This window comes from Ictalurus punctatus, chromosome 5 (genome assembly GCF_001660625.3).
Source record: "Ictalurus punctatus breed USDA103 chromosome 5, Coco_2.0, whole genome shotgun sequence".
Taxonomy (NCBI): Eukaryota; Metazoa; Chordata; class Actinopteri; order Siluriformes; family Ictaluridae; genus Ictalurus; species Ictalurus punctatus.
This window is the reverse complement of record NC_030420.2, coordinates 17,397,958-17,423,387: the sequence shown is the minus strand read 5'-3', so window position 1 is coordinate 17,423,387 and position 25,430 is coordinate 17,397,958. Positions and strand designations below refer to the sequence as shown.

At 39.1% G+C, this 25,430-nt stretch overlaps 1 protein-coding gene across 2 annotated transcripts in view; it reads left to right on the top strand.

Annotated features, from left to right (window-relative positions):
• cux2b (cut-like homeobox 2b) overlaps positions 1 to 25,430 on the top strand; it is a 159,052-nt gene that overhangs the window by 70,934 nt on the left and 62,688 nt on the right. For both annotated transcript variants that reach the window (XM_017468990.3, XM_017468989.3), the window contains exon 4: positions 22,277 to 22,355. In XM_017468990.3, coding sequence (XP_017324479.1) covers positions 22,277 to 22,355 — 79 coding nt within the window. The remainder of the gene's footprint in view (positions 1 to 22,276; positions 22,356 to 25,430) is intronic.

Genomic DNA, 25,430 nt, shown 5'->3' with positions numbered 1-25,430 from the left:
GCTATATGAATGGGTCAAAGCATCTCCAAAATGGCAGATCTTGTGGTGTGTTCCCAGTATGCAGTGGTTTTTACCTTCAAAAAGTGGTCCAAGGAAAGACAACGGGTGAACCGGCGACAGGGTCATGGGTGCCCAATGCTCATTGCACTTGGGGAGCGAAGGCGAATGCACCTGTAATGGGCACGTGAGCATCAGAACTGCATCATGGAGCAATGGAAGAAGATGGCCTGGTCTGATGAATCACGTTTTCTTTTACATGTGCGTGTGCCTCGCTTACCTGGGGAAGAGATGGCACCACCTTGGGTTCTGGCATTTATGTGGATGGCACTTTGACACGTACCTACTTAAACAGTGTTGCAGACCAAGTACACCCCTTTATGGCAACAGTATTCCCTAATGGCAGGGTCTCTTTTCAGTAGGATAATGCACCCTGCCACACTGCAAAAATTGTTCAGGAATGGTCTGAGGAACATGACAGAGTTAAAGGTGTTGACTTGGCCTCTAGATTCCCCAGATCTCAATCCAGTTGAGCATCTGTGGGATGTGCTGGTCAGACAAGTCAGATTCAAGCAATTTACAAGACTTAAAGGATTTGTTGCTAATGTCTTGGTCCCAGATATCACAGCACAACTTCACATGTATTGTGGAGTCCATGCCTTGAAAGGTCAGAGCTGTTTTGGAGGCACAATGGGAACCTACCCAATATTAGGCAGGTGGTTTTAATGTTATGGTGTATCTCCAGTTAGACAAACTTAGTCTTCACAGTCCCAAGTGAACCATTACAGATTATTGGAAAAAATAGTAAGATATGACATAGAACACAAGAAGATAAAATTAAGACAGAAGATGATTCAGCAGCTAATTGAGTGTTTCAAGTTCCAGAGCATGACGGATCACTTAAAGCTAAACAATGTTTTGCTTCTGGTTGACACTTACTATAACTTCACGGACTTTATGCAAGCACTGACGAAAATGTGCAAACAGGCTTGTCAGTTGATAATACAGTATATGTATATAAATATATAAAGAATTATTGATGGCTCCATGTTTTGCATGTTTCCACATTAAGTTGTGAGTATGCTGGAACAATTGTGTATAGACAGTGTGATTTGGCCCATAAAGTCCAACCAACTAACCAGAGAACAATCAAATTGATAAGAGGCAATATCAGATTTTGGATTATCAACTATGGTCATCAGGCAGCCAAGTGCAAACTCAAGGGCCATGCCTGTTCTGTATGATATCATTTATAAAAAAAAAAATGTAAAGGCCTCTGAGAAATCTACTGTTAAGAACTCCGTTCCAGTTAACAGATGTGTTGAATGTTTATTGTATTGATGCGGCAATATAAAGCCTGAAGGTTAGTAAGATCCTACTAAGAAATAGAGACCTAGAGATCTCTGGAGTTCTTCATGGTGCTAGATGATGCAGTGGAATGGACCATCAGTCTTCATTGTGTCATCCAGTAGTTAGGGTCGGCCTATATTTATAAGACCTTTAAGACGTTTAATTCTTCATGGCCATGTCATTGACATGATTGAACCAGGAAAGATGTTCAAAATTCTAAGTGCCTTCATTGCTGAGACACTGGGACTCACTTGCAGGTCTTCCATCACAGCAGCTAGACAATGCATGGCATCCTGATTGGTTCTGACTGCACACACCTCATCACACCTATAAAGTCTGGTCTATGAAGTCTATAAAGTCAGGTACACCTGATGGTTCTGTAGCACTGAGAACTTGATTAAATTGAACCCTACAGCAGCCAGCAATATCTCTTCATATCTATACCATCTATGTCAAAAAACTGTAGCGGATGCACATTTCACACCACAGAGCGAAGGCTGCCAGCAAGTCATGGATTGTCTTCTGCAGTACTGCCGCTTCTCTCTAGCTGTATCTTGAACATATCCACCCTACCACCACTAGTCCTCAAAAATTCATTACCTAACCAACCATTTTATTTCTACTGTGCTAAGAATTGTCTACCACACAAAGAACATCTAGTCAGCTATGGTCTGGGTGGCTGATAACCTGTGCATAGCAACCAGTAATCGTGTGTGTGAACTTAATAAAATTGGCAATTAATGCAGTGTATACGAGATGCTAGCAACATTAGAAATGGCTCAAACAGGTTTTCTTTTCTTCTCTGCTGTTGAGGTAGCACCCTCAACCATTTGTTAGTACTCAAGGAGCTGGACAGAAGACTTACCTGTCTGATTAACCAAGGTATTTCACAAGATAGGTGGTAGAGTACCATTAGCTGAACTTGATGTACATAATCATGCATTTCATGCATAGCTAATTATGTATTTGTTGAGAACATAACAAAGTAGGCCAATTTAACTATCTATTTTAGTCTCTGTCCACTATAACAGAATATCAGTGGAAAAAAACTGAAGGTAATTAGTAGTAATTCAGTGTTACCATTGGTGCACATCAGTATTTTCTAGGATGCACAGCTTTTTATGATTTTACATAGCATGGTGTTTGTCCCACTGTCACATGGCCATGTTGAATTTTTGTGTAAGTGACTATTTGTGCATTGTAGTTCAAAGCTGCTTGTTGTTTATGTTTAGTTATTTGTGCATTATGGCTTGATGATAATGGCACTAATGTACTACAACATAAGTATACCTTACTTAATGATGACCTAATTTGCATAGTATGCTAAACTTTAAAAAAAAAAATCTATCACTTTTATCACCCCAAAATATTATACGGTATATGTTCTATTTTAAAGTCAGATGCTATCAAACAACTTTAAAACAGTATTGTGACTAATTATTTCTAGCACTAACTTTAGGGATTTAATGACACCCTGTTGCATGTGCAAACTGCATACCATGTGGAGATTCAGTCCATCCAGAACCAGCATCTTAGAGAAGTGAGAAATTTGCATACCCCAGGTACAGTATTTTTAGATGTGCATGATATTAGTTTCTGCATATTGTTTTGAGCCCATGTTTGTATACAGTAGGGTGAAATATTGTGTCTCCAGGCCCATGATGCAACATACAAGACAATACAGACACCCTGTACACGGGGAGTCATAAATGTGAATAGTTAATGTTAGCAAATATCACATAGTACACACAACAGAGCACAAAAAATATACACACTATGACCATGTTCACAGTATGCAATAACACAGCAGTTATTCTTTGGGGTCTGTATTTGTACAGTGTGGTGGTGACATTTCCAGAGATCACTTTAAACCTACTTGTAACTGCAGCACTAGGCATTCTGTGATTCAGGACTATCAGATCAATCCATATACAGTGGGATTTCAATATATTGTCTTCTGTATGTTGTTCTGAGACATTGCATAGGTGTGTAGAGATACAGTATAGTAGAGAAATTTACTGACAACATGTGAGTGTTTACAGGAGAATTGCATTTGGCACAAGCTCAGCAGATGGCTTGAAGGCAGAGTGGTGGGAGAATGCTGATACTATGTGGCCTCCAAGTGCACAAATGCTGGGGGAAAAACATGCTGGATGACAGACAGTGGTTGGTGTGTGTGTGTGTGTGTGTGTGTGTGTGTGTGTGAGACAGAGTTGCGGATTGGAATTGACATAGGGACTAGATGTGTGTCAGTTCTCTGACTGCTCATTTCACCCAGTGCCTCAGAGACGGTAGCCACACTTTAGACTTTTCATGTGACCCAGAAGAAAACCTCAAAAGGTTGCGTGTGTACGAACGCTCATGTACATAAATAGTTTTGCAACCATTACATATCCATGAAGTACTTTTTACAATAAATGAAAACATACCTGAATGTCTGACTCCTTCTCCTGTGTTTAATCACTCAGTTCACGTCCTCCCTGTGTTATTTTCCACACATATAGGAACGCAAGTCAAAAGCTATACCTTATGTGCGTCTTTTCTCTGCATCTCTTTGTACTTTGGTGTTAAGTAAAGCCTTTATAATGCTGATGTCAGAGAGCTACTTGGATTATCGCTTCATTACTTAACAGAAGTGTCTGCCTGTTTTGAGTCTAATCAAGTGTCCATACAGTAATATTTGAGTGTGTGTATGTACATGGATATAAACCTAAAAGATTCTTTGGGCTTTATTTCTTGGGAAGCCTTTAAGGTACTGTGTAGAGTGTATCTTGGATAAGGGGATTCCAAGTAGAGCCCTTTACTAAGCCCATTAAGTATACAGAGAACCCTCATGGAAATCTTTGGCTTTGAAGCTAAATAACACTGACCCCACCCAACATTTCTACTGTTAAATGTGAAATGTCAAACTCCCTCTATATCTTCATGTGGTCTGAAGCCAGACTCTTCCTGCAGACCCGACATAACAAACCTCAGTGTGAGCGCTACTGCTAAAAACTGATGATTCACTATGATAATTGCATAATCACCAGTTGTAGTAATTATAATTGATGAGTGCATAATTGCTAATTGCTAGTCACTTTGGGGGCCTTTCTAACTCTGCCTCTCACTCTCCACTCTCTGACTCTGTTCTTTGGGTTTCTCTCTCTCTCTCTCTCTCTCTCTCTCTCGCTGTCTCTTTACTTCCTAATCATGCTTTCCCTGTTTTTAACCCACCTCCTCTATTATGATGCCAACATTTGATTTTATTTATTTATTTTTGTACATCTGTTTTGCCATAAACTGGTCATAATTCATTCTCTCTCTCTCTCTCTCTCTCTCTCTCTCTCTCTCTCTCTCTCTCTCAATCTCTATCCCTCTCTACTCATGTCTCTTTCACACAGTCACACACAGGCACAGATTCACTTGTGCTATTTCTCACTACACAGAATCGAATGTAGAATGGGATCAGATCTTTAGTGCTTTTCATTGTCATCATTTGATTTCCCCACTAATTGGAAATTAGAGGAAATGACTGCTGAGTGTGTTTTATGTAAGACTAATTATTCCTTTTCACCCCTTGAAACTTGGCCTGTGCTAGTTTTCGGCACTGTCAGGAGCCACAAGTGTTTAAAAAGTTATCTGTCCTTTGAAGCCAGAATTAGCAGGCATAAGAAGTTATCATTTTGGTGTTTTGACTCAACAACTAGAGGAAGAACTTGCTGTAATTTTCCTGTGGAGTGAGTAGCAATTTGTCAAAACAACTTAAATGAATAAAGGCACTAGAAAAGGCCAGTGACCTTTCACTCTGAACTGCGGACAAATACATTTTTATCCTTGTCAATGAAAACAGAATAAGGAATTGTAAATTTGCCAGAGTGTGGAATTACTTGTGCATATTTGAGGTCCATGTTAATGGATTACAGCCTATAACCTGGCTGTAAGAGTTCAAATGCACACAATAATTTTGTATGCAGATCTGTGTATGTGTGTGTGTGGATATGATGATTGATATCTGGTCTGCTGGGCTCGGACAGGTCAATGGTGTGAATGTCATGAACATCTTTGTTCTCCTGTTAATAAAGGATGAAGAACTGTGAGAGGTCGGTGTCAGTCTTAAACATGTACAAACTTGCACAAACGTACAGGCACATACACACATGCACGCATATGTTATTTACATTTTCTGTGCTTAGGAAGATGATCAAAGTTGTAGAAATACAGTCCTTGTGAAATATGCTGCACACACATTTCTAAAGAAAAAAATTATGAAGTCTTTAATGACAATGGCATTTATTCATCAAAGTGGAACATTCATCAAAGCATAGAAATGAGCATAGATTTGAGCATGCTGAATTAACGAGTCTGGCTCTGATTAATAAAATTTGAGTAATAAAAAAGTCTGATATCAAAACAAGCTGTGATTTGAGTTCACAGAATGGCATACGAACAAATCTGCGTCTGTACGACACCATCAAAATGAACTTTGTCAGCTGAGTGGTAACAGGGTCACACCCACTAATCCTTTATTTACATATGCAAATTGACCAGTTTACCATCTGATTTATGGGGGTGTGTTGATAAACAAAATTCATAGTATTGATACAATATGAAATGGTAGTGTCTGGATACATGATCAATACAGCAAAAATAATAATTTTCATTTGATTCAAACATTCAACATCACAAAAGTATAATAATTGAAAGGATTGTCCAGTACATTTTGCTTTCCTTTGTTTCTACTGAAACCAATTGTATTACGGCATTAAAAACTATTGCCCCCTTCTTGATTACTTCAATTTTTGTGTATAAGTCGCACTAAATGGTTACACTAAATGTAATATAAAACAAGGAGAACATGAGGAAATATGGAACAGTTTTTAAAATTATCATTTCATTTATGGAAAAATTTTATGCAACACCTCATATATCACCCTTGTGATAAAGTAATTGCCCCTAAACTTAATACATGATTGTGCCACTTTTAGCAGCAGCAACTGCACCAAATCCTTCTGGTAACTAGAGATCAGTCTTTTACATAGTCAAGAAGGAAGTTTGGCCCACTTTCTTTGCAGAATTCATTCAGACATCTAATGTGAAGTCAGTTCAAAACCTTAATTTAGTTTCTTTTGAGCCATTCAGAGGTGGATTTGCTCTTGTGCTTCACACCATTGTCTTGTTGCATAACCCAATGGCACTTGAGGAAGGACTGATGACTGGACATTCTCCTTTAGGATTTTCTGGTAGAGAGCAGAATTCATGGTTTTGACAATTAGAACAAGTTGCCCAGGCCCATCACACTACCACCACCATGCTTGTTGGTAGTTATTGTGGAAAGCTGCATTAACTTTATGCCAGATGCAACTGGACCCATGTCTTCCAAAAAGTTACACTTTTGACTCATCAGTCCACAGAACATTATCCCAAAAGGCTTAGGGGTCATCAAGGTGTTTTCGTGACAAATGTGAAATGAGCCTTTATGTTCTTCTTGGTTAGTAGTGGTTTTCGCCTCATAACTTTCCCATGGACACCATTTTTCTCTTTCTAATGGTGGAATCATGAATGCTGACTTTGTCTGAGGCAGGTGAGGCCTGCAGTTCCCTAGATGTTTGTCTGGGTTCTTTTGTGACTTCCTGGATGAGTTGTTGATGCACTCTTGGAGGAATTTTGGTAAGCCGGCCACTTCTGGGAAGATTTCAAGTTTGTCTCCATTTGGAGATAATGGCTCTAAGTGTGGTTTGCTGGAATTCCAGAACCTTAGAAATTGCTTTGTAACTCTTTCCAGACTGATTTTACTTTGTCAATAACTTTCTCATTTCTTCCTGAATTTCTTTTGATTGCAGCAGAGTGTGCTGCCGGTTGATACCATTTAGCCTACTATACATTGCTGGAAAAATTCTGTTTAAGTGATGTTTAGATAAAACAGGGATGACAGTAATCAAGTCTGGGTGTGTTTAGTTTAGTTGAACCCAGTTAACAATTAAATTTGGTTTATTGGCTAATTGCGTAACTAAGGGGGCAGTTACTTTTTTAACACAGGGCCAGTTGGTGTTAGATAACTTTTTTCTTCAATAAAGTGATCATCATTAAGTGATCATTTAAAAGTCGTATTTTTTTGTTTACTCAGGTTGTGTTTGACTAGATTTTGTTTGAAGATCTGAAACTAAGTGTGACAAGTATACCAAAATAGAAGAAATCAGGACAGACGTATATAGACAGTTTTGAAAGTTGCATCTTGGGATTCTGCAATCTATTAATTATACATCTAAATCAGTTGCACCATTTGAGGTCCCAATCTGTGCAACCCATAGAGTTAAAATATAATGAGTGCACACTGGGCCCGATAGCTCCAGAGCACAATGACTGACACAGATTATAGGTTATCTGCTTAGATGACACTTTATAATAGTTAAAAAGAGCTCTTTGGTAGGTCTGAAACAGCACCAGACGTGTACCACTACAATCTACGCTGCCCAAGAAAAAGGTCACGGAACGCCGGCATTTTAGCCTAATTTGGGGCTCTATTTCCAGTTGAAGTGACGTCTGATACCAGGTGTTGCTACACAGCTCATTATGTTTCAATCAATCATTTCCCCAGGTTAAAGACTTTTGTTTATTCAATCAAATTTTGGGGAGCAGTTATAAAATCTTTTTTTTTTTCCTTTTCTTTTCTTTTCTTTTTTTTTTTTTAAAGATAATACTATTGGTGAAACAGTTCTCATTTTATACAGAGAAAAATGCACACAGTTTTGCATTGTTTATGATTCAGAAATAAAAAAAGAAGTGTTTTCAGTCATTAATTTTTTTCATTCAAATTTTGTTCAAAATATTCTGAAAATCTAACTGAATTGAATCATGAAGCCAGTAAAGTGACTGGAGTGTATTGTTGCACCACTGGTTTGTGTTGATCTAAAATAATTTTAGAAAATGTGATGAACAGATGAGCTAAGACTATGCATCCAGGTCAATGTTTTATTGTGCCTTTTGTTCGTAATCATGCCTGCTACTCAGTTAAATAACTAATGAGCTAAAGATCCACATCTGCACCTCTGATTCATATTTGCAAATTCTGTGTCGACTCCAAACTCTAGAGTTTTACCTAGAGTTTAGTGAAGGATTACCTAGAGTTTAGTGACGGTTCCCACTTGTGCAATTGTGATCTTCTAAGATTGTGATTTATTTAATTTTTATTTCTTATTATTTGTACTATTCTACATAGTAACTTGCTATAATTATTGATATTATTGATTGTGATCAAGCTCAGATTTACACAAACTCTTACCAGACACAAGTTTTATTGCACAGATATGCCAATAATCAGGAAACTGTTGCTGAAAACTGCGCATGCTCATTTTCTAATCTGATTTGACTGCACACAGCTTTGATGAATAAGGGCCAGGCTGTGTCATCTAGCGATTTAAAATAATTTAACCTTGACTGTGATAACTAGAAGAGTGCCATATACAGCTATGGCTGTATAAAAAAGGGATGTGAGTCCCTTTTATTTATCTATCTATCTATCTATCTATCTATCTATCTATCTATCTATCTATCTATCTATCTCAAACAATTCTGCCTCCACACCAGGTGAAGCCAGAGAAAAATGTGTCTTGACATTGCTTTGATAAACTACTGAAGGCCAAGAGCAATTAGAATTTCATACTTCATATTAATATTGCTATGTAGCATCTTAAACAAATATTGTAATTATTAGTTATTTAAATATGATGAATTTATAAAAACAGAAAACTTTGGGCATTATATGAAATAAGGTGTGTTATGCTTGCCATGTTCTGTAATAAAGGATGTAAGTTAAATGGGAATTCAGTTGGTAGTGTATGTTGTATTAGTAATATTTTTACCACTGTGAATAAATTCTTGTTCTCAGTTATACTGCTTGCTAGGTGCTGGACAAAATAGCTAATTAGCCTGATCAGGTGCTGACTCTCTATAACGCCTTGTCTCTTGGTGTCTAAATCTCATACTCTTGCTCAAATGCATTTATAGGTTCTTGTTTTGTTATCTCGGCGTGTGGTGGCTCAGTGCTGATGTAGCAACCAAATGTGATGTCCTGGAAATGCAGGAAAAGTGAGAGACAGAAAGAGCAAAGAAGGAAAAAAAACACAGAGAAACACTATTGCTTTCAGACAGGGAAAGCAGGAGACTATTGTATCTGTATCGATTGGTGTAGTGCCTCTCCATTTTAACATGAACTCCATGAAGCAGCAGTGAGCTAGAGTATTGGCAGGCTCTTATCTTTAAAATATTTTAGTGAGCATGATGCTGGCATTATGGAACTCCAGAGACAACAGCTCTTTACTGTAAATCTAAATCCCCCCACTCTCTCACTTTTACTCTCTCTCCCATATAGTTCTAATCGTATTGAATTTCTCCTTTAAACCAATAACAATCATTAGAAGGTTACATTGTTCAATTTTTAGATCAACACTTAAAAAAAAAATGTTTTTGTTCATTGTTTGTAACAAAATTCATTCAAATATATTTATTCAGTTACCGTTTTCAAAGTTAATCATATATCTCTTTTTGTTTGTCATTTACCCTAGTACAATATTTTTTTTTATCAAAGCAATGCCAATTAGTGACACCCACCGAGATGCTTATGAACAAATTTGAATCGTGTTTCCATTCACATTTTACGTTTTTGATGATTACGTAAGGTGCATATGTGATCATTCATTACTTACAGTAGAATATAAATATGAGGTTACACAAAGGCTAAATTCCCTTATTGATTCAACAACATGAGGAAGACTAGAGAAAACCCAATGAAATGGTACAAAAGTATGTTGACCTTTTCTTTAATATAACCACAAAGTTTAGCATTTGGAGTTTGCTAGGTGTTACAGGGAACTTGAACCAGTTTCAAGGACAGATGAGACAAAAATGTAGCTTTTTGACAACCGAAACCCATGGTAGGTTTGGCAAAGAAGGAAGGATGGTGGCGCATTTTTGATATTTTTCTACAAAGGCCCTGGGATCCTTGGTCTGCATTTATATAGTGCTATTTTAACCTTAGCGGTTCTCATGGGTTCATTCACACATTCACACACACACACACCAATGGTAGCAGAGCTGCCATGCAGGGCACTAGCTTGCCATCTGGAGCAACTTGGGGTTCAGTGTCTTGCCCAAGGACACTTTGGCATGTGGAGTTATGTGGGCTGGGAATCTAACCTCCAACCCTACAATTAGGGGACAACCCGCTCTCATGGACTCCATGAAATATCAGGCAATTGTAAATGAAAAGATGACTGCCTCTGCTGAGAAACTACAACTGGTTCATCGTTGGATCTTCCAGAAGGGAAGTGACGTAATGCATGCATCCAAATCTACAAAGAAATGGTTCAGTGACCACAGAATCAAGTTTGTTGTGGCCATCCTTGTTCCCTGACTAAACCTCATTGAAAATCTGTAGGGAGAGCTGAAGAAGAGAATCCATGAGAGGACCTTCAGACTCTGGAGAGATTCTGTATTGAGGAGACTGTTCTCCAATTCCCAACAGCATTATAGAAGGCTAAGTGCTGCTACCGTATGTTGGCAAAGAAAGGTTGCATAAAGTATTAAATACAAGGATAGCAATAATTGTGGGACAGTTCATTGAATAAATTTAATTACAGATTAGCTTTCTTTTATATTTTCAGTGTGAGATTAAGACAATTTTTTTCATAGCCTTTTATTAACCATCATTATTAGGTGTCAAATTCTAGGGTTTACTATACTTACATACTTACAGTCCTTACTATTATTGTGTAACCTGCACAACTGGCAAAAGTTCTATACATTTGCTCTCTGACATGAGACAGTTTGTTGGCCAAGGTGTCTCTGTCCCTCCTGTGAGGCAGGAGAGACATATTTTAGTTGTGTGAAAAGAGTGACGGAGCCGTATTTTGTGGTCTCTGGCACTCTCTCGCCTACATCTCTGCAGGCACAGGTGCCCTCTCCATGGGGCCAGGTGGTAGTGCATTCTGCTCACCTGCTCTCCCCTAACGAAGCTGTAATTGGTTTGAGGCCCCTGTTGAGCAGTGGATAGCAGGGTTGACGTGATGGAGGGAAAACCTGCATACATGCTGACCTCAGCACACTGAGCTTTAAGTCTCAGAACTATGACTTTGACCAAATTTCGAATCACAGTATGCTGCTTTAATGCCATAGATTTTGGTCTATAATCATGATGGATGTTGAGGTGTTGTGATGGTAGTCCAGATGTTCATAACTTTACTTAAATGTATGTTTAAATTCAGGAACTGTATGTTCCTGTAGACCAGTGTGGACCAATTTGCTAAGGTTATTTTTCTATGATTATAATACATATGTGTATTTACATGTTTATTCACTATTCAGTTCACTTACATTTTAATTGTATAGCGCTTTTAACAATGGACATTGTCACAAAGCAGCATTACAGAAATATATAAATTCAGGATATAAATTTTAAGTTTATGAATTTATCCCTAATGAGCAAGCCAGAAGTAGGGAATCAGGATGGGATCAAGCAGGTCTGGAGAGCCGACGAGGTCAGGATTGCTGGTATTTCAGGAGTAGCAAGTGTAGCTGAACAGAGACACACATAGAGAGAGAGTGAGAGATTGTTAGGTATGCTAATTGTCACATAACTGTTAAGGACAATGTACTTTGCGTGAGTGCAAGTAGGGACAGTAAGACTAGCTATGGCATTATAACTAAATGGGAGCACCAGAAGGTAACACAGATATGAGGGCATCCAGGGACATAAAGTGGCCAGCCACTCCACCAGCAACAAACCTGAGTGAATGTGTCAAACTGTTTTTTTTATTTTATTTTATTTTATTTTTTTTAAAGAGAAAGCTCTTCCCCCTGCTGTAGCCTTCAGCCTATTCGAGGTACCAATAAATAGCCTGCACCTTTTGATCAAAAAAAGGCCTAGTCCTTCAAGAGCAAGGATGGGTCGAGGCTCGCCAATCTGCCAACAGATGCGTCAGCGAATAATCCAACACTTTGAGATCAGCATTCTCCAAAGACAAATTGGTAGGATTTTGGGCATTTCACCTTCTACAGTGCACATTATAATTTAAAGATTTAAGGAATCCAGTCAAATCTCGGTGTGTAAAGGGCAAGGCAAAAAACCACTTCTGAATGCACGTGATCTCCGATCCATCAGACGTCACTGTCGTAAAAACCATCATGATTCTGTAATGGATATCTCGACATGGGCTCAGGAATACTTTGGTAAACCTTTGTCAGTCAACACCATTTGCTGCTGCATCCACAGATGCAAGTTAAGGCTTTACTATGCAAAGCAGAAGACATACATCAACACTGTCCAGAATCGCTGCTGACTTCTCTGAGCTCTGTCTCATCTGAGATGGATAGTAGCACAGTGGGATCGTGCTATGTAGTCCAACAAGTCAACATTTCAAATAGTTTTTGAACAAAACAGCCGTTGTGTTCTCTGGGCCAAAAGAGGAAAAGGACCATCCAAGCTGTTATCAGCGTCAGGTCCAAAAGCCAGCATCTGTCATGGTATGGGGGTGTCTCAGTGCCCATGGCATGGGTAACTTGTGTGAGGGTAATCTGTGAGGGCATCATTAATGCAGAAAGATATGTACACATTTTGGAGCAACATATGCTGCCATCCAGAGCAGGACAACTCCAAATCACATTCTGCCCGGATTACAAGCGCATGGTTGTGTAAGCAGAGAGTGCAGGTGCTAGCATGGCCTGCCTGCAGTCCTAACCTGTCTCTGATTTAGAATGTGTGGCACATTATGAAGCGCAAAATAAGGCAATGAAGGCTCCATACAGTTGTGCAGCTGAAGAAATGCAAATGCAATGTTACACAGCAGTGTTGCAGTCATCAGATTTGAAATGAGTGTATATTTTTAAAAAATAAATTATATTTCCAAAGTAAAACCTCAAATAATGTTAATATTGTGTTTTCACTAGGCTACAGTGAGGTGTGAGTTGAATTAAAATATTATTATTATTTTTTCATACGGTCCCAACTTTTTAAGAATTGGGGTTGTACATTGTTCTAAGAAGCTCTGAAAATAACAATAACATGAAATCAGTCACTGCTGATTTTTTTATTTGACAAAATAACAAAAAAGTAATAGTTAAATTTTTATTACTATTAATTTATTCTGTTATTTGATTTCCATGTCACACTTCAAGTCATTTTGCAAACTGTCCCTTTTCACCACCTGGTGGTAACACGAATGAATTGCACATGTGACTGGTTTGTATTTACTGTGGAGGCGATACATGCAGCGGTAATAGACATTCTGGTCGACTACCTACTGTACATCTACAAACTGATAATGATCAGTCAAATAAGACCTGAGCCAGGAGATGGCCGTCCCCTTACTCCAACAACATTTTCTAGTCTATCAAAGAGAATAGTATGATCAATGGTATCAAAAGCTTCACTAAGGTCAAGCAACACAAGCAAGGAGACACAACCCTGATCAGAGGCCAGTAGTAGGTCATTTACCACTTTAACCAGTGCTGTCTCTGTGCTATGATGAGGCCTAAATCTTGACTGATACATTTCATGAATGTTATTCCTATGTAGCTACAAGCATAGCTGCTGTGCTACAACATTTTTCTCGGATCTTGGAGATAAAGGGGAGGTTTAAAAGATTTAGGTACATATTTATTCGTTTATAGCTACACTGTAAAAACATCTGCTCGCAGCTTGTTATCCTTCTGGATAGCCCAGTAGTTAGCATGTCGGAACGAGGCACACAAGCTCCTCAGTTTTCACCCCGCAGCTGGCAGCATTAGTTGAGTTCACGTTTCAGCCACTACAAGCTCTTCTTTTTGCTCCAGACCCACATTTTGGTTCTTTTATTTTCCAACTATTATCCATTTGGATAGCGGGCCTAGCTCGGTACCATTTCCACCTTTGTTCCGAGCCCTCCCCGTAACAGTTGGATTTGCATGCTTTGTGTTCTTTGGCTTGATCTAATGTGACTACATTTTGAAAGACATGAAGAAAAAAAAAATAATAAGTGAAATGATCCTTTTAATTAACATAAATAAACATGCTTGATTGAGTGTTTGAGTACAAGAAAAACGGCACAAAAACTGTTTTTTTGTTCTGGTTCGAGTACAAACCCTATTCCGAAAAAGTTGGGACAGTATGGAAAGTGCTAATAAAAACAAAGAGGATTTATTTGTAAATGTACTTTGACTTGTATTAAAACCAAAAATTTATACAAATAAGGTATTTGGTGTTTTACCTAATCAACTGTATAGTTTTTTTGCTGCCAGGATTTTGTTTACGCTTTTCATGTACACTCTGCAAGTTTACATTTGCCATTCTGGCACAAATCTTGTGTGGGTGGGCTTAACAGCGACTTACTGGTTGTGACTTATTTTTCCTTGGCTGGTGAGATTCAGATCGACAGCTCGAGTGTCCAGCTGAGGAGGCAGATGATGTTGACGCTGCTGCTCCGTGCCGCCCCTGAGAGCTTATCTCGAAAAAATTGTTGTACGAGACTACCCAAACCACAAATATAAATTACAAACTAATATACTGACTAATTAAGTAATTTCCACTACAAAGTACAAACACTATAACAATACAGAGAACTGCATCCACTTAATGCTCTACTGCCAGGTCAGGTAGCTGTCAGTCAAAATCTCACTAGCCAATGAGAGTAAAGCACTGTTAAGCCCACCCACATGGGGGACTGGTGCTAGAATGGCGAACGCAAGCTTGTGGAGAGTAAAGGAAAACTCTGGCGGCACATTCATAAACCATGATTAGCGAAAACAAAGGTTAGAAAACTGTTAACAAAGAATGCTGTCTATTTGAAGACACTGTTCAATTTTTGCCACTGAGGTTACGGTTTTCATTTTCAGAGTGTTTTTCTTTCTTCTTTTATTGTATATTTTTGATCATTTCTTGAAAAGTTACGTTCAATACTTTTAAGTCTAATCCCGTAATTTTCTTCCTGTTTTCTTCAAAACAAAAAGTAGCATTGTTATTATGAAAGTGTGCTCAGGCCCAGAACGTTAAGTTCAATGTGAGTGCAGGCTAACGGGGGAGTGGGGAAAGCATTCAGTTGCGTATGAGTGAGTCCTGTTACGTTCTGATTAACCCCTCCTGAATCTAGAATAGACACAACTGCTGTTCTCAGAGGTTCTTCCAGGTTATCACAATGAATTAAAGTCTCCTTAATGTTTTGTCTAAAGAAACAACCAGGTTAGATATGAAGTCCATAAATTCACAAAGGAATTCAGAATATGTCCCTGGGGGTCTCTAAATAATAATAGCAGAATCAACTGGGTTTTTTGTGGCTACATATGTTATTTTAGTATAAAGAACTTCAAACGTGTTGAATTTATGACTATTTAAGGTTTTTATTTATGGTTTTTGTGCAACACTTAGATTATAATTATAAATAACTGTGACACCTCCTCCTCTGCTAGTTAGATATGGCTGATGTATATAACTGTACACAAGAGGACTGGCTTCATTTAGTGATATGCTGTAAAACATGACAGTCCCATTAAGTTATGTGAATGTATTTCTTTTCTTTAACTCCAATTACCCTGACAAGTTTTGGATATTGATCTCAAGTTTAAAAGTTTTCAGAAACTAAACTTAAAATAATCCATTGTCTTGACTAGTAAAACTTGTAAAAACTTTTTGAGTTGAAACAAAGGTTATCTTTAAGTTGAGTTTACTTACATTTTTAAGGCAGCAGGTGAACTTTCGTTTCTAAGTTTAACTACCTGAAATATTTTACAATGTACAAACTCATTTGGTTTAATCCAAATTTCTGTTAAACAGCGTACATTAAAGTCCCGATCAGTAATGATTTCCTTAACAATAAGTGCTTTAGATGAAAGATATAATATTTAACAGTCCTAGCTTCAGATCAGTGGTGCTGGCTGTGAATTCAGTATGATTTTAATTTTATGCTCATTAGGTTACTAAAACAAACTTTGAGTATTTCTACAGTTTTGTTTAGCTCAGGGAACAGACACAGTCTCAATATAGTGTAACCTGAGTGACGACTCAGGATGACTCAGGTTTGTTTAGCTGGCTTGTCTGCTCCCTGGCCTTGGCTCTGGATTGTCAAAAATTAATTAGGCCTGTTCTGAGAATTTTATGTGCTATGCTACAAGAAATGAGAGCAGCACCTTACCAAGTGGGATGGATACTGTCCTGCCTTAACAGGCCAGCCTTGCCCTCCAATGATCTATAAACTACTCCAATTATCTATAAAGCCCACATTGTTTTCGGAGGACTACCTGGACATCCAGCAGTTCAGCGACCATAACCTGCTGTAAGCTACAGCACCACACTGCATTGAGATGGGGCCAGAGCATACTACTGCATCATACATCACCTTCACTAATTTACACACCTTTTACAATGTTACTCTTAGTAACCTCTGACTGACAAAGGCATATATCTTTAGCTCCTACCTTTGAAAACCTATGCTAGCCTAAGACCCTAAGATGACCTACTAACCCTAAGACCTTACCTGCTATGTCCGGTGCCCTGGCTCCCAGTATACACCTAACTAGTGCTGCTGGTGCCTCTAGAGGCCTAGCTAATTTCATGTGCCTTAAGAGAGTCTCCTATTCAAGATTCAAGAGTTTATTGTCATATGTACAGGAAACGGTATGTTACACAGTACAATGAAATTCTTACTCTGAGAATCCTCCCAGTAATTGCTGACATACAGGACATAAGGAAAACACAAAAACAAAAATTACAAACAGTGCAAAGAAAGAAGGAAAAACGTGCAAGAGCAAGTGTATATGTGCATTGTAAACATGAGACTTAATGTGCAATAGAAACTGACAGTTTGCAACGTAAACGTGCAAAAACCTGCAGAGGTAGGCTCAGTAATGGTCCATGATGATATTCTCATGTAAATGCTTTAAAAAGTGATGGTGTGCAATGTAAACATGTCCAAACACCTGCAGAAGCAGGCTCAGTAGTGGTCCATGATGATGTTCTTATGTACAGTAAATGAGTGTGGGTTAGGCAGGGTGAGGTTACCCTTGGCACCTCTCAAGATTAGAGGGCAGACTGTGTCTGCATTGTTGGGGGGATAATGGATGTGTCGTTCACAAGCCTGATATCTTGTGGGTAAAAGCTGTTTTTCAGCCTTGTAGTTCTTGCCTTTGCACTTCTGTTTCATCTGCCTAATGGTAGGAGTGTGAATAGGCTGTGTTGGGAGTGGCTATTGTAATTGATAATGTTGTGGGCCCGCCTGATGACCCGGGCCTGGTAGAGGCTCTCCAGCATTGGTAAGGCTGTTCCAGAGATTGTTTGGGCAGCAGCTCTTGCCACCTGCTGTAGTGCCTTATGGTCCTGAGCTATGCAGTTTCCAAACCAGACTGTGATGGAGCTCGTCAGGATCCTTTCGCGGATGAAAAGCAAGAACTCGGCCTTTGTTAACTATGGGCCTAAACTGTGGAACTCTCTCTCTGACAATCTACTTGCAGTTGATTCAGTTAGCACTTTTAAAAAGTATCTTAAAGCGCATTTGTTCACTGGGGCCTTTCCTCAAACCAGTTCATTTTCCTTACTTGATTTGATTTGTATTCTTTTATGTATTGTATTTTATTTGCTTAGTCTTTTATTTATTTTATTTCTTTAATTTTATTTCTTACTACTGATTTTATTTTCCTGTATCTACTGTATGTCTTCTGTAAAGCACTTTGTAAACATTGTATTAAAAAGTGCTATATAAATAAAGCTTTACTTACTTACTTTTGATTGTGCACCTGTAGAAGCTGCTGAGTATTTTGCTTGGCATGCCAAATTGTCTTCTCAAGAAGTACAGGCGCTGCCGAGATTTCTTCACCAGGTGTGTAGTGTTGTGAGACCAGGTGAGATCCTCTGTGATGTGAAAACGGAGGAATTTGAAAGTGCTCACTCTCTCCACGTCTGTCTCACCAATGTGCAGTCATCCTCCTCCGTGGACCAACAATCATCTCCTTTGTTTTATTAACATTTAGGGAGAGATTGTTGTCCTGACACCACTTCACTAGGTCAGCCACTTCTGTCCTGTTCGCTGACTCATCACCCCCAGTTATCATTCCAATGACTGTCGTATCATCAATGAATTTGATGATGCTGGTGTTGTTCTGGGAGATCACACAGTCATGGGTGAAGTGTGCAGAGCATGGGGCTCAGCACGCAGCCTTGTGGAATTCCTGTGTTTGTAGTTATTGTCCTGCATGTGTGATTCCTTATTATAACAGATTAGGGTCTGCCCATTAGAAAGTCCAGAACCCAGTTGCAAAAGTGGCACAAGTGTGTTAAACTTGTTGGTGAGCTTAGATGGTATCACCATGTTGAATGCTGAGCTATAGTCGATAAACACCATTTGAACATAGCTGTCCTTGTTTTCTAGGTGTTGTCTGGGCCAGCTGTTTTTTGTAGGAATATTTTCCGAAAAGACTTAGCCACATCTGTAGATGAGACAGTGAATGGTGGGTTCTGTGTGCTCCCACTAACCAGCTTAAGGCCTGGTCACACCGGACGTTTTTTCAGCACGTTTAATGGTCAGTTTTTCGATGCGTTCTTTTCTGTTCACATCCATGCGTTAAACACGAGCGACATGCTGAATGAAATGCAAATTCACTCCCTGACTGTAGATGGATGTTTATTAAAAAGCAGAAATAGCCCAGTACACAAGGTGGCGCTGCACAACTTTCCATTTCTGACAACCACTTATCACTGAGAAGAAGAGAGCCAGTATTTATGTGTTTACAAAAAGTTAATGTTCCTGCAAATTGTCCTGCAAAATGTTGACTATGAATAGTCTTTTTTGTGGTCAATATGATAATACAACAACACAATAATGGGGCACTTTGCTTTTTGAAGAAGAGGGCAAGAATACTTGTATGTGAATATATGCCAGTTGCAAAATAAATACAATGGACCATCAATCAGCAAATTATCATTGATAAGAGAGGTGAAACATCTCAGGGAAGAGAAAGAAAGAAACAATGCTATTTGCAGTAGTATAGAAAGCAACACTGAAAGAATTAAATGGATCACTTAGAATATATGTTTGCATTTCATCCATCCATCCATCCATCTTCAACTGCTTACTCCTTTTCAGGGTCACGGGGGAACACCCTGGACAGGGTGCCAGTCCATCGCAGGGCACACAATCATTCATACACTACGGACACTTTAGACATGCCAATCAGCCCAATCAGTCTTTGGACTGGGGGAGGAAACCGGAGTACCCGGAGGAAACCCCGCACACACAGAGCGAATGTGCTAACCACTAAGCCACCTAAAGCTAAGGCTTTAGCTCATATATATATATATATATATATATATATATATATATATATATATATATATATATATATATATATATATATATATATATCAATTCAATTTTATTTGTATAGCGCTTTTTACAATATACATTGTCTCAAAGCAGCTTTACAGAAATATCAACACGGTATACAGATATTAAAGGTGCAAATTTATCCCAACTGAGCAAGCCACTGAGTGATGATGTTGGCAAGGAAAAACTCCCTAAGATGTTTTAAGAGGAAGAAACCTTGAGAGGAACCAGACTCAGAAGGGAACCCATCCTCATCTGGGTAACAACAGATAATGTGAAAAAGTTCATTATGGATTTATAAGAAGTCTGTTTGGGCTTAGAAGCAGCCGTAGTCCCAGCAATCTGGAATTGGAGTAGATTAGAGCTCCATCCAGAGGTAGGACATCCAAAACGGATCAGGCAGGTCCGGAGAGAGATATATATATATATATATATATATATATATATATATATATATATATATATATATATATATATATATATATATATATATATATATATATATATAATTAATTTATATTTTAGAATAATGATATAGTCATAAAATTCTGGTATAAGACTATGGGATTGGGAATTATGTTGTGATAAAAAATCCAAAATAAATAAAATTAATTTAATATTTTAGCATCTTCAAAGTAGACACCCTTTTTGCCTAGAATTTCCAGAAATGTATTCTTGGCATTTTCTCATCCAATTTCTTGAGGAATCTCCCTGAGATGCTTTTAAACAGTATTAAAGGAGTTCCCATCGATGCTGGATACTTATTGGCTGCTTTTCTGAATATTTCGCTCCAAGTTGTCCGTTTAAAAAAAAAAAAAAAAAAAACACTTTTTTTTTTTGTAAATAAAATGTTAGTTTTGTAATGAAAGAAATGAATATGTTGGCACAATTATATTTTTGTCTACAACACTGATTTCAAACATTTAATCATACAACTTCAGATCAAAAGATTTTTAAGATCATGAGAAACATTTCAGTCAAGTGTCCCCAAACTGTTGACCAGTTGTGTGTGTGTGTGTGTGTATGTGTGTATATATATATATATATATATATATATATATACACACACACACGTTAATATTCTTGCTTGCGTCTTCTTCTTTGTGTCCTTCTTCGTCTCCAAGACAGTTTTGTGCTTGAGCGCCACCAATTCATGTTTTTTATGCAACTTCAGCGGCTCCAGGCACGTGAACAAAAGTGCGAATCTCATTGATCGGGCAGTTTTTAATACGACACGTCGAAAAAATAAAACCTGGCGCTTTGACGCCACGTGTTTTACGCGTGGGTGTGAACACTCCTGTTGAAAGGCGTTGATTTAGACACAGGACATTACACGGACCATTTAACATGCTGAAAAAAACATCCCACTGTGAACAGGCCTTTACTCTCCAGTGTTGAGGGCCTCAAAGCAGGCATACAGTAAAATTCATTGAACTCATCTGGTGTGATGTGGCTGTCAGTGATCTCACCCCATGTGCCGGGTGTCAGTGGTGGTGTTGTGACACTCCAGCTTCAGTCTGTATTGTCTCTTGGCATCCCGTATGGCTTTTCTGAGGTCATATCTAGCCTTCTTTTAGTCACTGGCATTGCCAGAGATTTGCTGTGCAGTGGAGCGGGCATGCAGCATGGATCAAACCTCACAGTTCAAAGCTTTTGTTTGGGATATGTCCAGATCTGTTTAGTGGGCACAGTGTTGTCAATGCAGGTATGCTGGTTACTATTGAAGTGTACTCATCCAAGTAAAGAGTACAATTCTCATGCCTAGCAATGTTCTTAAACATTTCCCACTCGGTGCACTCAAAGCAGTCCTGAAGCACCTGATCAGATTCTTCAGTCCACACTTTTACAGTTTTACTTATCGGGGGGGCTTCCCTGAGGAGCTGTCTGTATGCAGGGTAGAGGTACATGGAGATATGATCAGACAGTCCAAAGTCGGAGCTCTTTCAGGTTTCTCAGCAGGTGCTTCCCTGAGGAGAACAAACCTGTTAGATACATGAAGCGGAGAGGAGTAGTGCTCCCATGGGCGAGCTTTAACGTTAACATTGGCCTTGTGATTATGCCGGTGAGTCGTCACTCATTTGCCCCGCTGTGAGGGCTCTAATGCCGGAATTGGGGGATTGCTAACTCCACTTAAGGCATCTACACTTTCCCCTACAGAAACTATGCTGCTCTCACTCTCACTAAACTTCTATAGAATCTGGATGTGCATCTCTAATGCTGCAATCTTCTCCGTCAGAGAGCGATCTAATATACACTTATCACAAATAAAGCTACTAGTAATGACTGAGGAAGAATGACTAAACATCCTGCACTCACCAGACCGAACAAGCTGAATGTTTGCCATGGTGAATTTTTAACTTACCTTAGTCGAAGATTAGTTGAGATTCTTTTGGATGGATTCGACGTGGATGGCCTCGGCTTGCTGTCTTTAGACAAGAAAACAAAAGCGTTCTTTGAGAAAATGAAAATGGCAGAAGGGGAAAGTAAAAAACACGTTATTGATGAAAAAGTGCTATATTTTATACTATGTTGCATGTCCTCTTATATTTCAGAAATGGCAGATAAACAAGTTCCTTAATAATTGTATCTATATTTATGTGTAATTTTAGGTTGTTGCCTTGATCCAGCGCAGTAAGGAGGCAGAGTCTGCATTTCTGGGAGTTTACAAACAGCTGATAGAAGCCCCAGGTGAGTAACACACCTGCACACATACATTAACATTATCATTACCCAAGATGGGCATTAAGCCTCATACTTATTATAATACCATTAATGCTGGAGATCAGGTAGAGCCAAAACACAAACATCACATGCTGTACTGAATATCTGATCAGTTGATGTGAAGATGTGATATGCTTATGCATATGCTACCACTACACGCCACAATAAGGAGAGTGAAACTCATTAATCCTTCACACATCCTTGACTGGATGTAACGTTTCCATCTCAGATGTTGTTGATTGCAGTGGACTATTTAAAGCCCGACCAATATAGGGCCCGCCACCTGATGAGACCACTGGGGAAAGAGAACGAGAGAGTGGTTGTGTAAGAGTTGCAAAGAGCTACACAGTGGGTGTGTGTGGGTGTGGGAGGATTGTGTTTGGGTGTGTGTTAAGGAAGGAAATGGAAGAAAAGAAAAAACAGTGACAGGAGAGGGGGTACAAAATAAACAAGGATGTCACAGTAGACTGCTCTCTCCAGTGTCCTTTCATGTACGTGTTGTTTATGACGAGAACAGAACACACTCTTTACATAATGAATGAACAGGTGATGGGCACCGCTACCCAACATGATGTGAGAATGGATGACTTTCAAAGGTCTTTTTTTTTTTTTTGCTCCAAATTGTGCTGCACAGTAGGAGTGAAACTATTTGCTTCAGAAGTCAGTCTTTAAAGACTCATAGTCTCTGACCTATACCTCAACTCACAGGGGCTGCACTTACAGGGAAGAGTGAGCGAGCATGTTCTGGCGGCTGTGTTTGTGGACTCAACAAGAGGCACGTTTGTCATGGCATTTGTACTTCACAAGTAGTTTGACTACTTGAACAAGTCGCATACCAGGGCCTCTTAGATAATTTGTTTCAGTGTGGCGTATAGAGAATTAAAATGAACCCCCGAAAACAACCACAGAGGTCAGAGGTGCTGCAAAAGAGCTGTAATTTCTGAAACAATTTTCAAATATTTAATACAAACAAGCCTTTTGCATATTTTGCAGAGCATCACATTCTGGTAGAAAATCGCTTACTTTGTGGTATAAGTTTAGCATTCACATAAGCATTTTGTTGAAATATATTGTTAAATGATTAAAAACAGTTCCGAGTAGTTATTTGATCATTGCCTTAAATGTGACAGTATGACCGATAGCATGCCTGAAGATAAAATATACCAGGTAGACAAAGGTGACTTTGTTAAACATCAGTCCCATTTCTCAGTCTCAGTAATGGCTTCTACACACTGCACAACATTCAAAGACATCGGGGTTGTGGTACCGTTCATATCACACAACTGTCTGTATTGCCATGGAAGTTGTAGGGTTTTCAAATTACACGAGCAAACGGTGACAGGGGATGTTACAAAACACATTACAAGACATTTCACTATTGACGAATCCCTGACGACTCTGCCTGGACTCCAAATTACGTTTCACAACAGAGTACACGCAAGAAGTGATACGAGAATTACACAAGATCACGCGTGAGTAGACGTTCTCTTGCTTGTCCAGGTGGGTCAATTTCTCTCTAACTCTTCTTTCTCCACCCAGTTGTGGTACAGTTCAGAGGAAACATTAAATAGGCACTGGTGCTTCTGCCAGTGTTCAACTAATTTCTTCTGTCCAATGTGACTTTCTTGATACCACAGCCATACTAATTGATGTTCTGTTGCAGGTATATCAGGACTCCTCTCACTGAAACTTCCCGGGCCGTGGCCCATTTCTTGCTCTCTCTCATTGGCTGTAGGTCAATGCTGTGGTTGTATTCAGTCAAAACACATTTCACATTACGTGATTTGGAATCGCAGACAGGTCCAGATATTTAACATGCTAGATATCTCGCTGAAATCGCATCTTTGATAATTCAAACATTGCGTTCGTGTCTCACGGGAGCGAGCTCTGATTTGCTTATGATTTCGGGCTTTTGTCGGCAAATGAAAATCGAGCCTAAAGTCATGTAGTGTAAACTCGGCATAAAGGAAAGTTCATGAACTGCCATTCAGCTTTGTACCTGCTGTGGCTGCTCCACATTTTGTGTAGAGCTAAAGGACTCACTGAAATTAGTGCAACGCTTCTACAGTACAGAGGAGGGACAATGCTCAGAGGCCAAGGTCTGCACTTCAAAAGGCCACTCGAACGTCCGTGAGACTTGAGCCTTGCATTTGACCAAGGCTGTACAGTGACAGCCTAGCCTAGAGCTTGCTAAAGTGCTGTCCTAACAGTGAGAAGTGTTTTTCATCTGTATCGACCCCTGACGGAACACACCATCTGCAAGGTGAGCTTGTCTACCATGGCCTATTTATCAGACACTCTCTCTGGCTATGCGCAAGTTCACCTCCCCCCACCAAGTGTGGATGCACAAGTAAAACGGTGTGTGTCACACACACATACACACACACACCTGATCATGGGAAATGAACTGCTCCAGGTGTGTTAATGGACAGTAATCTGTGGCATTGCACAACCTCCATAAACTCTCGCACATGCTGCCGTGCATTTGCTGTTGAATTTTGCAGCTTATAGTCAGCCTCCTGAACTTTGTAATGAACTGACAGTCATGAGAGATGTCACCTCTGATTGCTCTGCCTCCTCTGGTAATATATCAGTAAAACTTATCTCCTTTAACGTCACACACATTATTTAATGCCATGTGTAAGAAAAGCAGATAAGTGAAGAATGCAACAACTGGGGGCATGCTGCTATAGGGAAATAATCAATGACAGGATGGTTTGATGCATCCCGACAAAAAGCAGGGTTACTGTTACAACCCCAAAGTAATTTACCTATAACAGCATGTCCCAAAAAATCCCACACATCAGATTTTTTAACCATTTATAGTTGCATTTAATGTTGTGTAACTTGTGAAGCAAGTTACTTCCTGACACCACTTATGTTATAGCAGTTATAAACAGTCATTCTTCACTCTGTTTTCCTCTTACTTGAAGTTAATAAGACAAAAACACAGCTTGTGATGTTGCAGAGAAATGGAAAGATCAAGGTCCTCTGTCCTGAAGATTCTCCCTTGGCAAAATACTTACTGACACTTACAAAGCC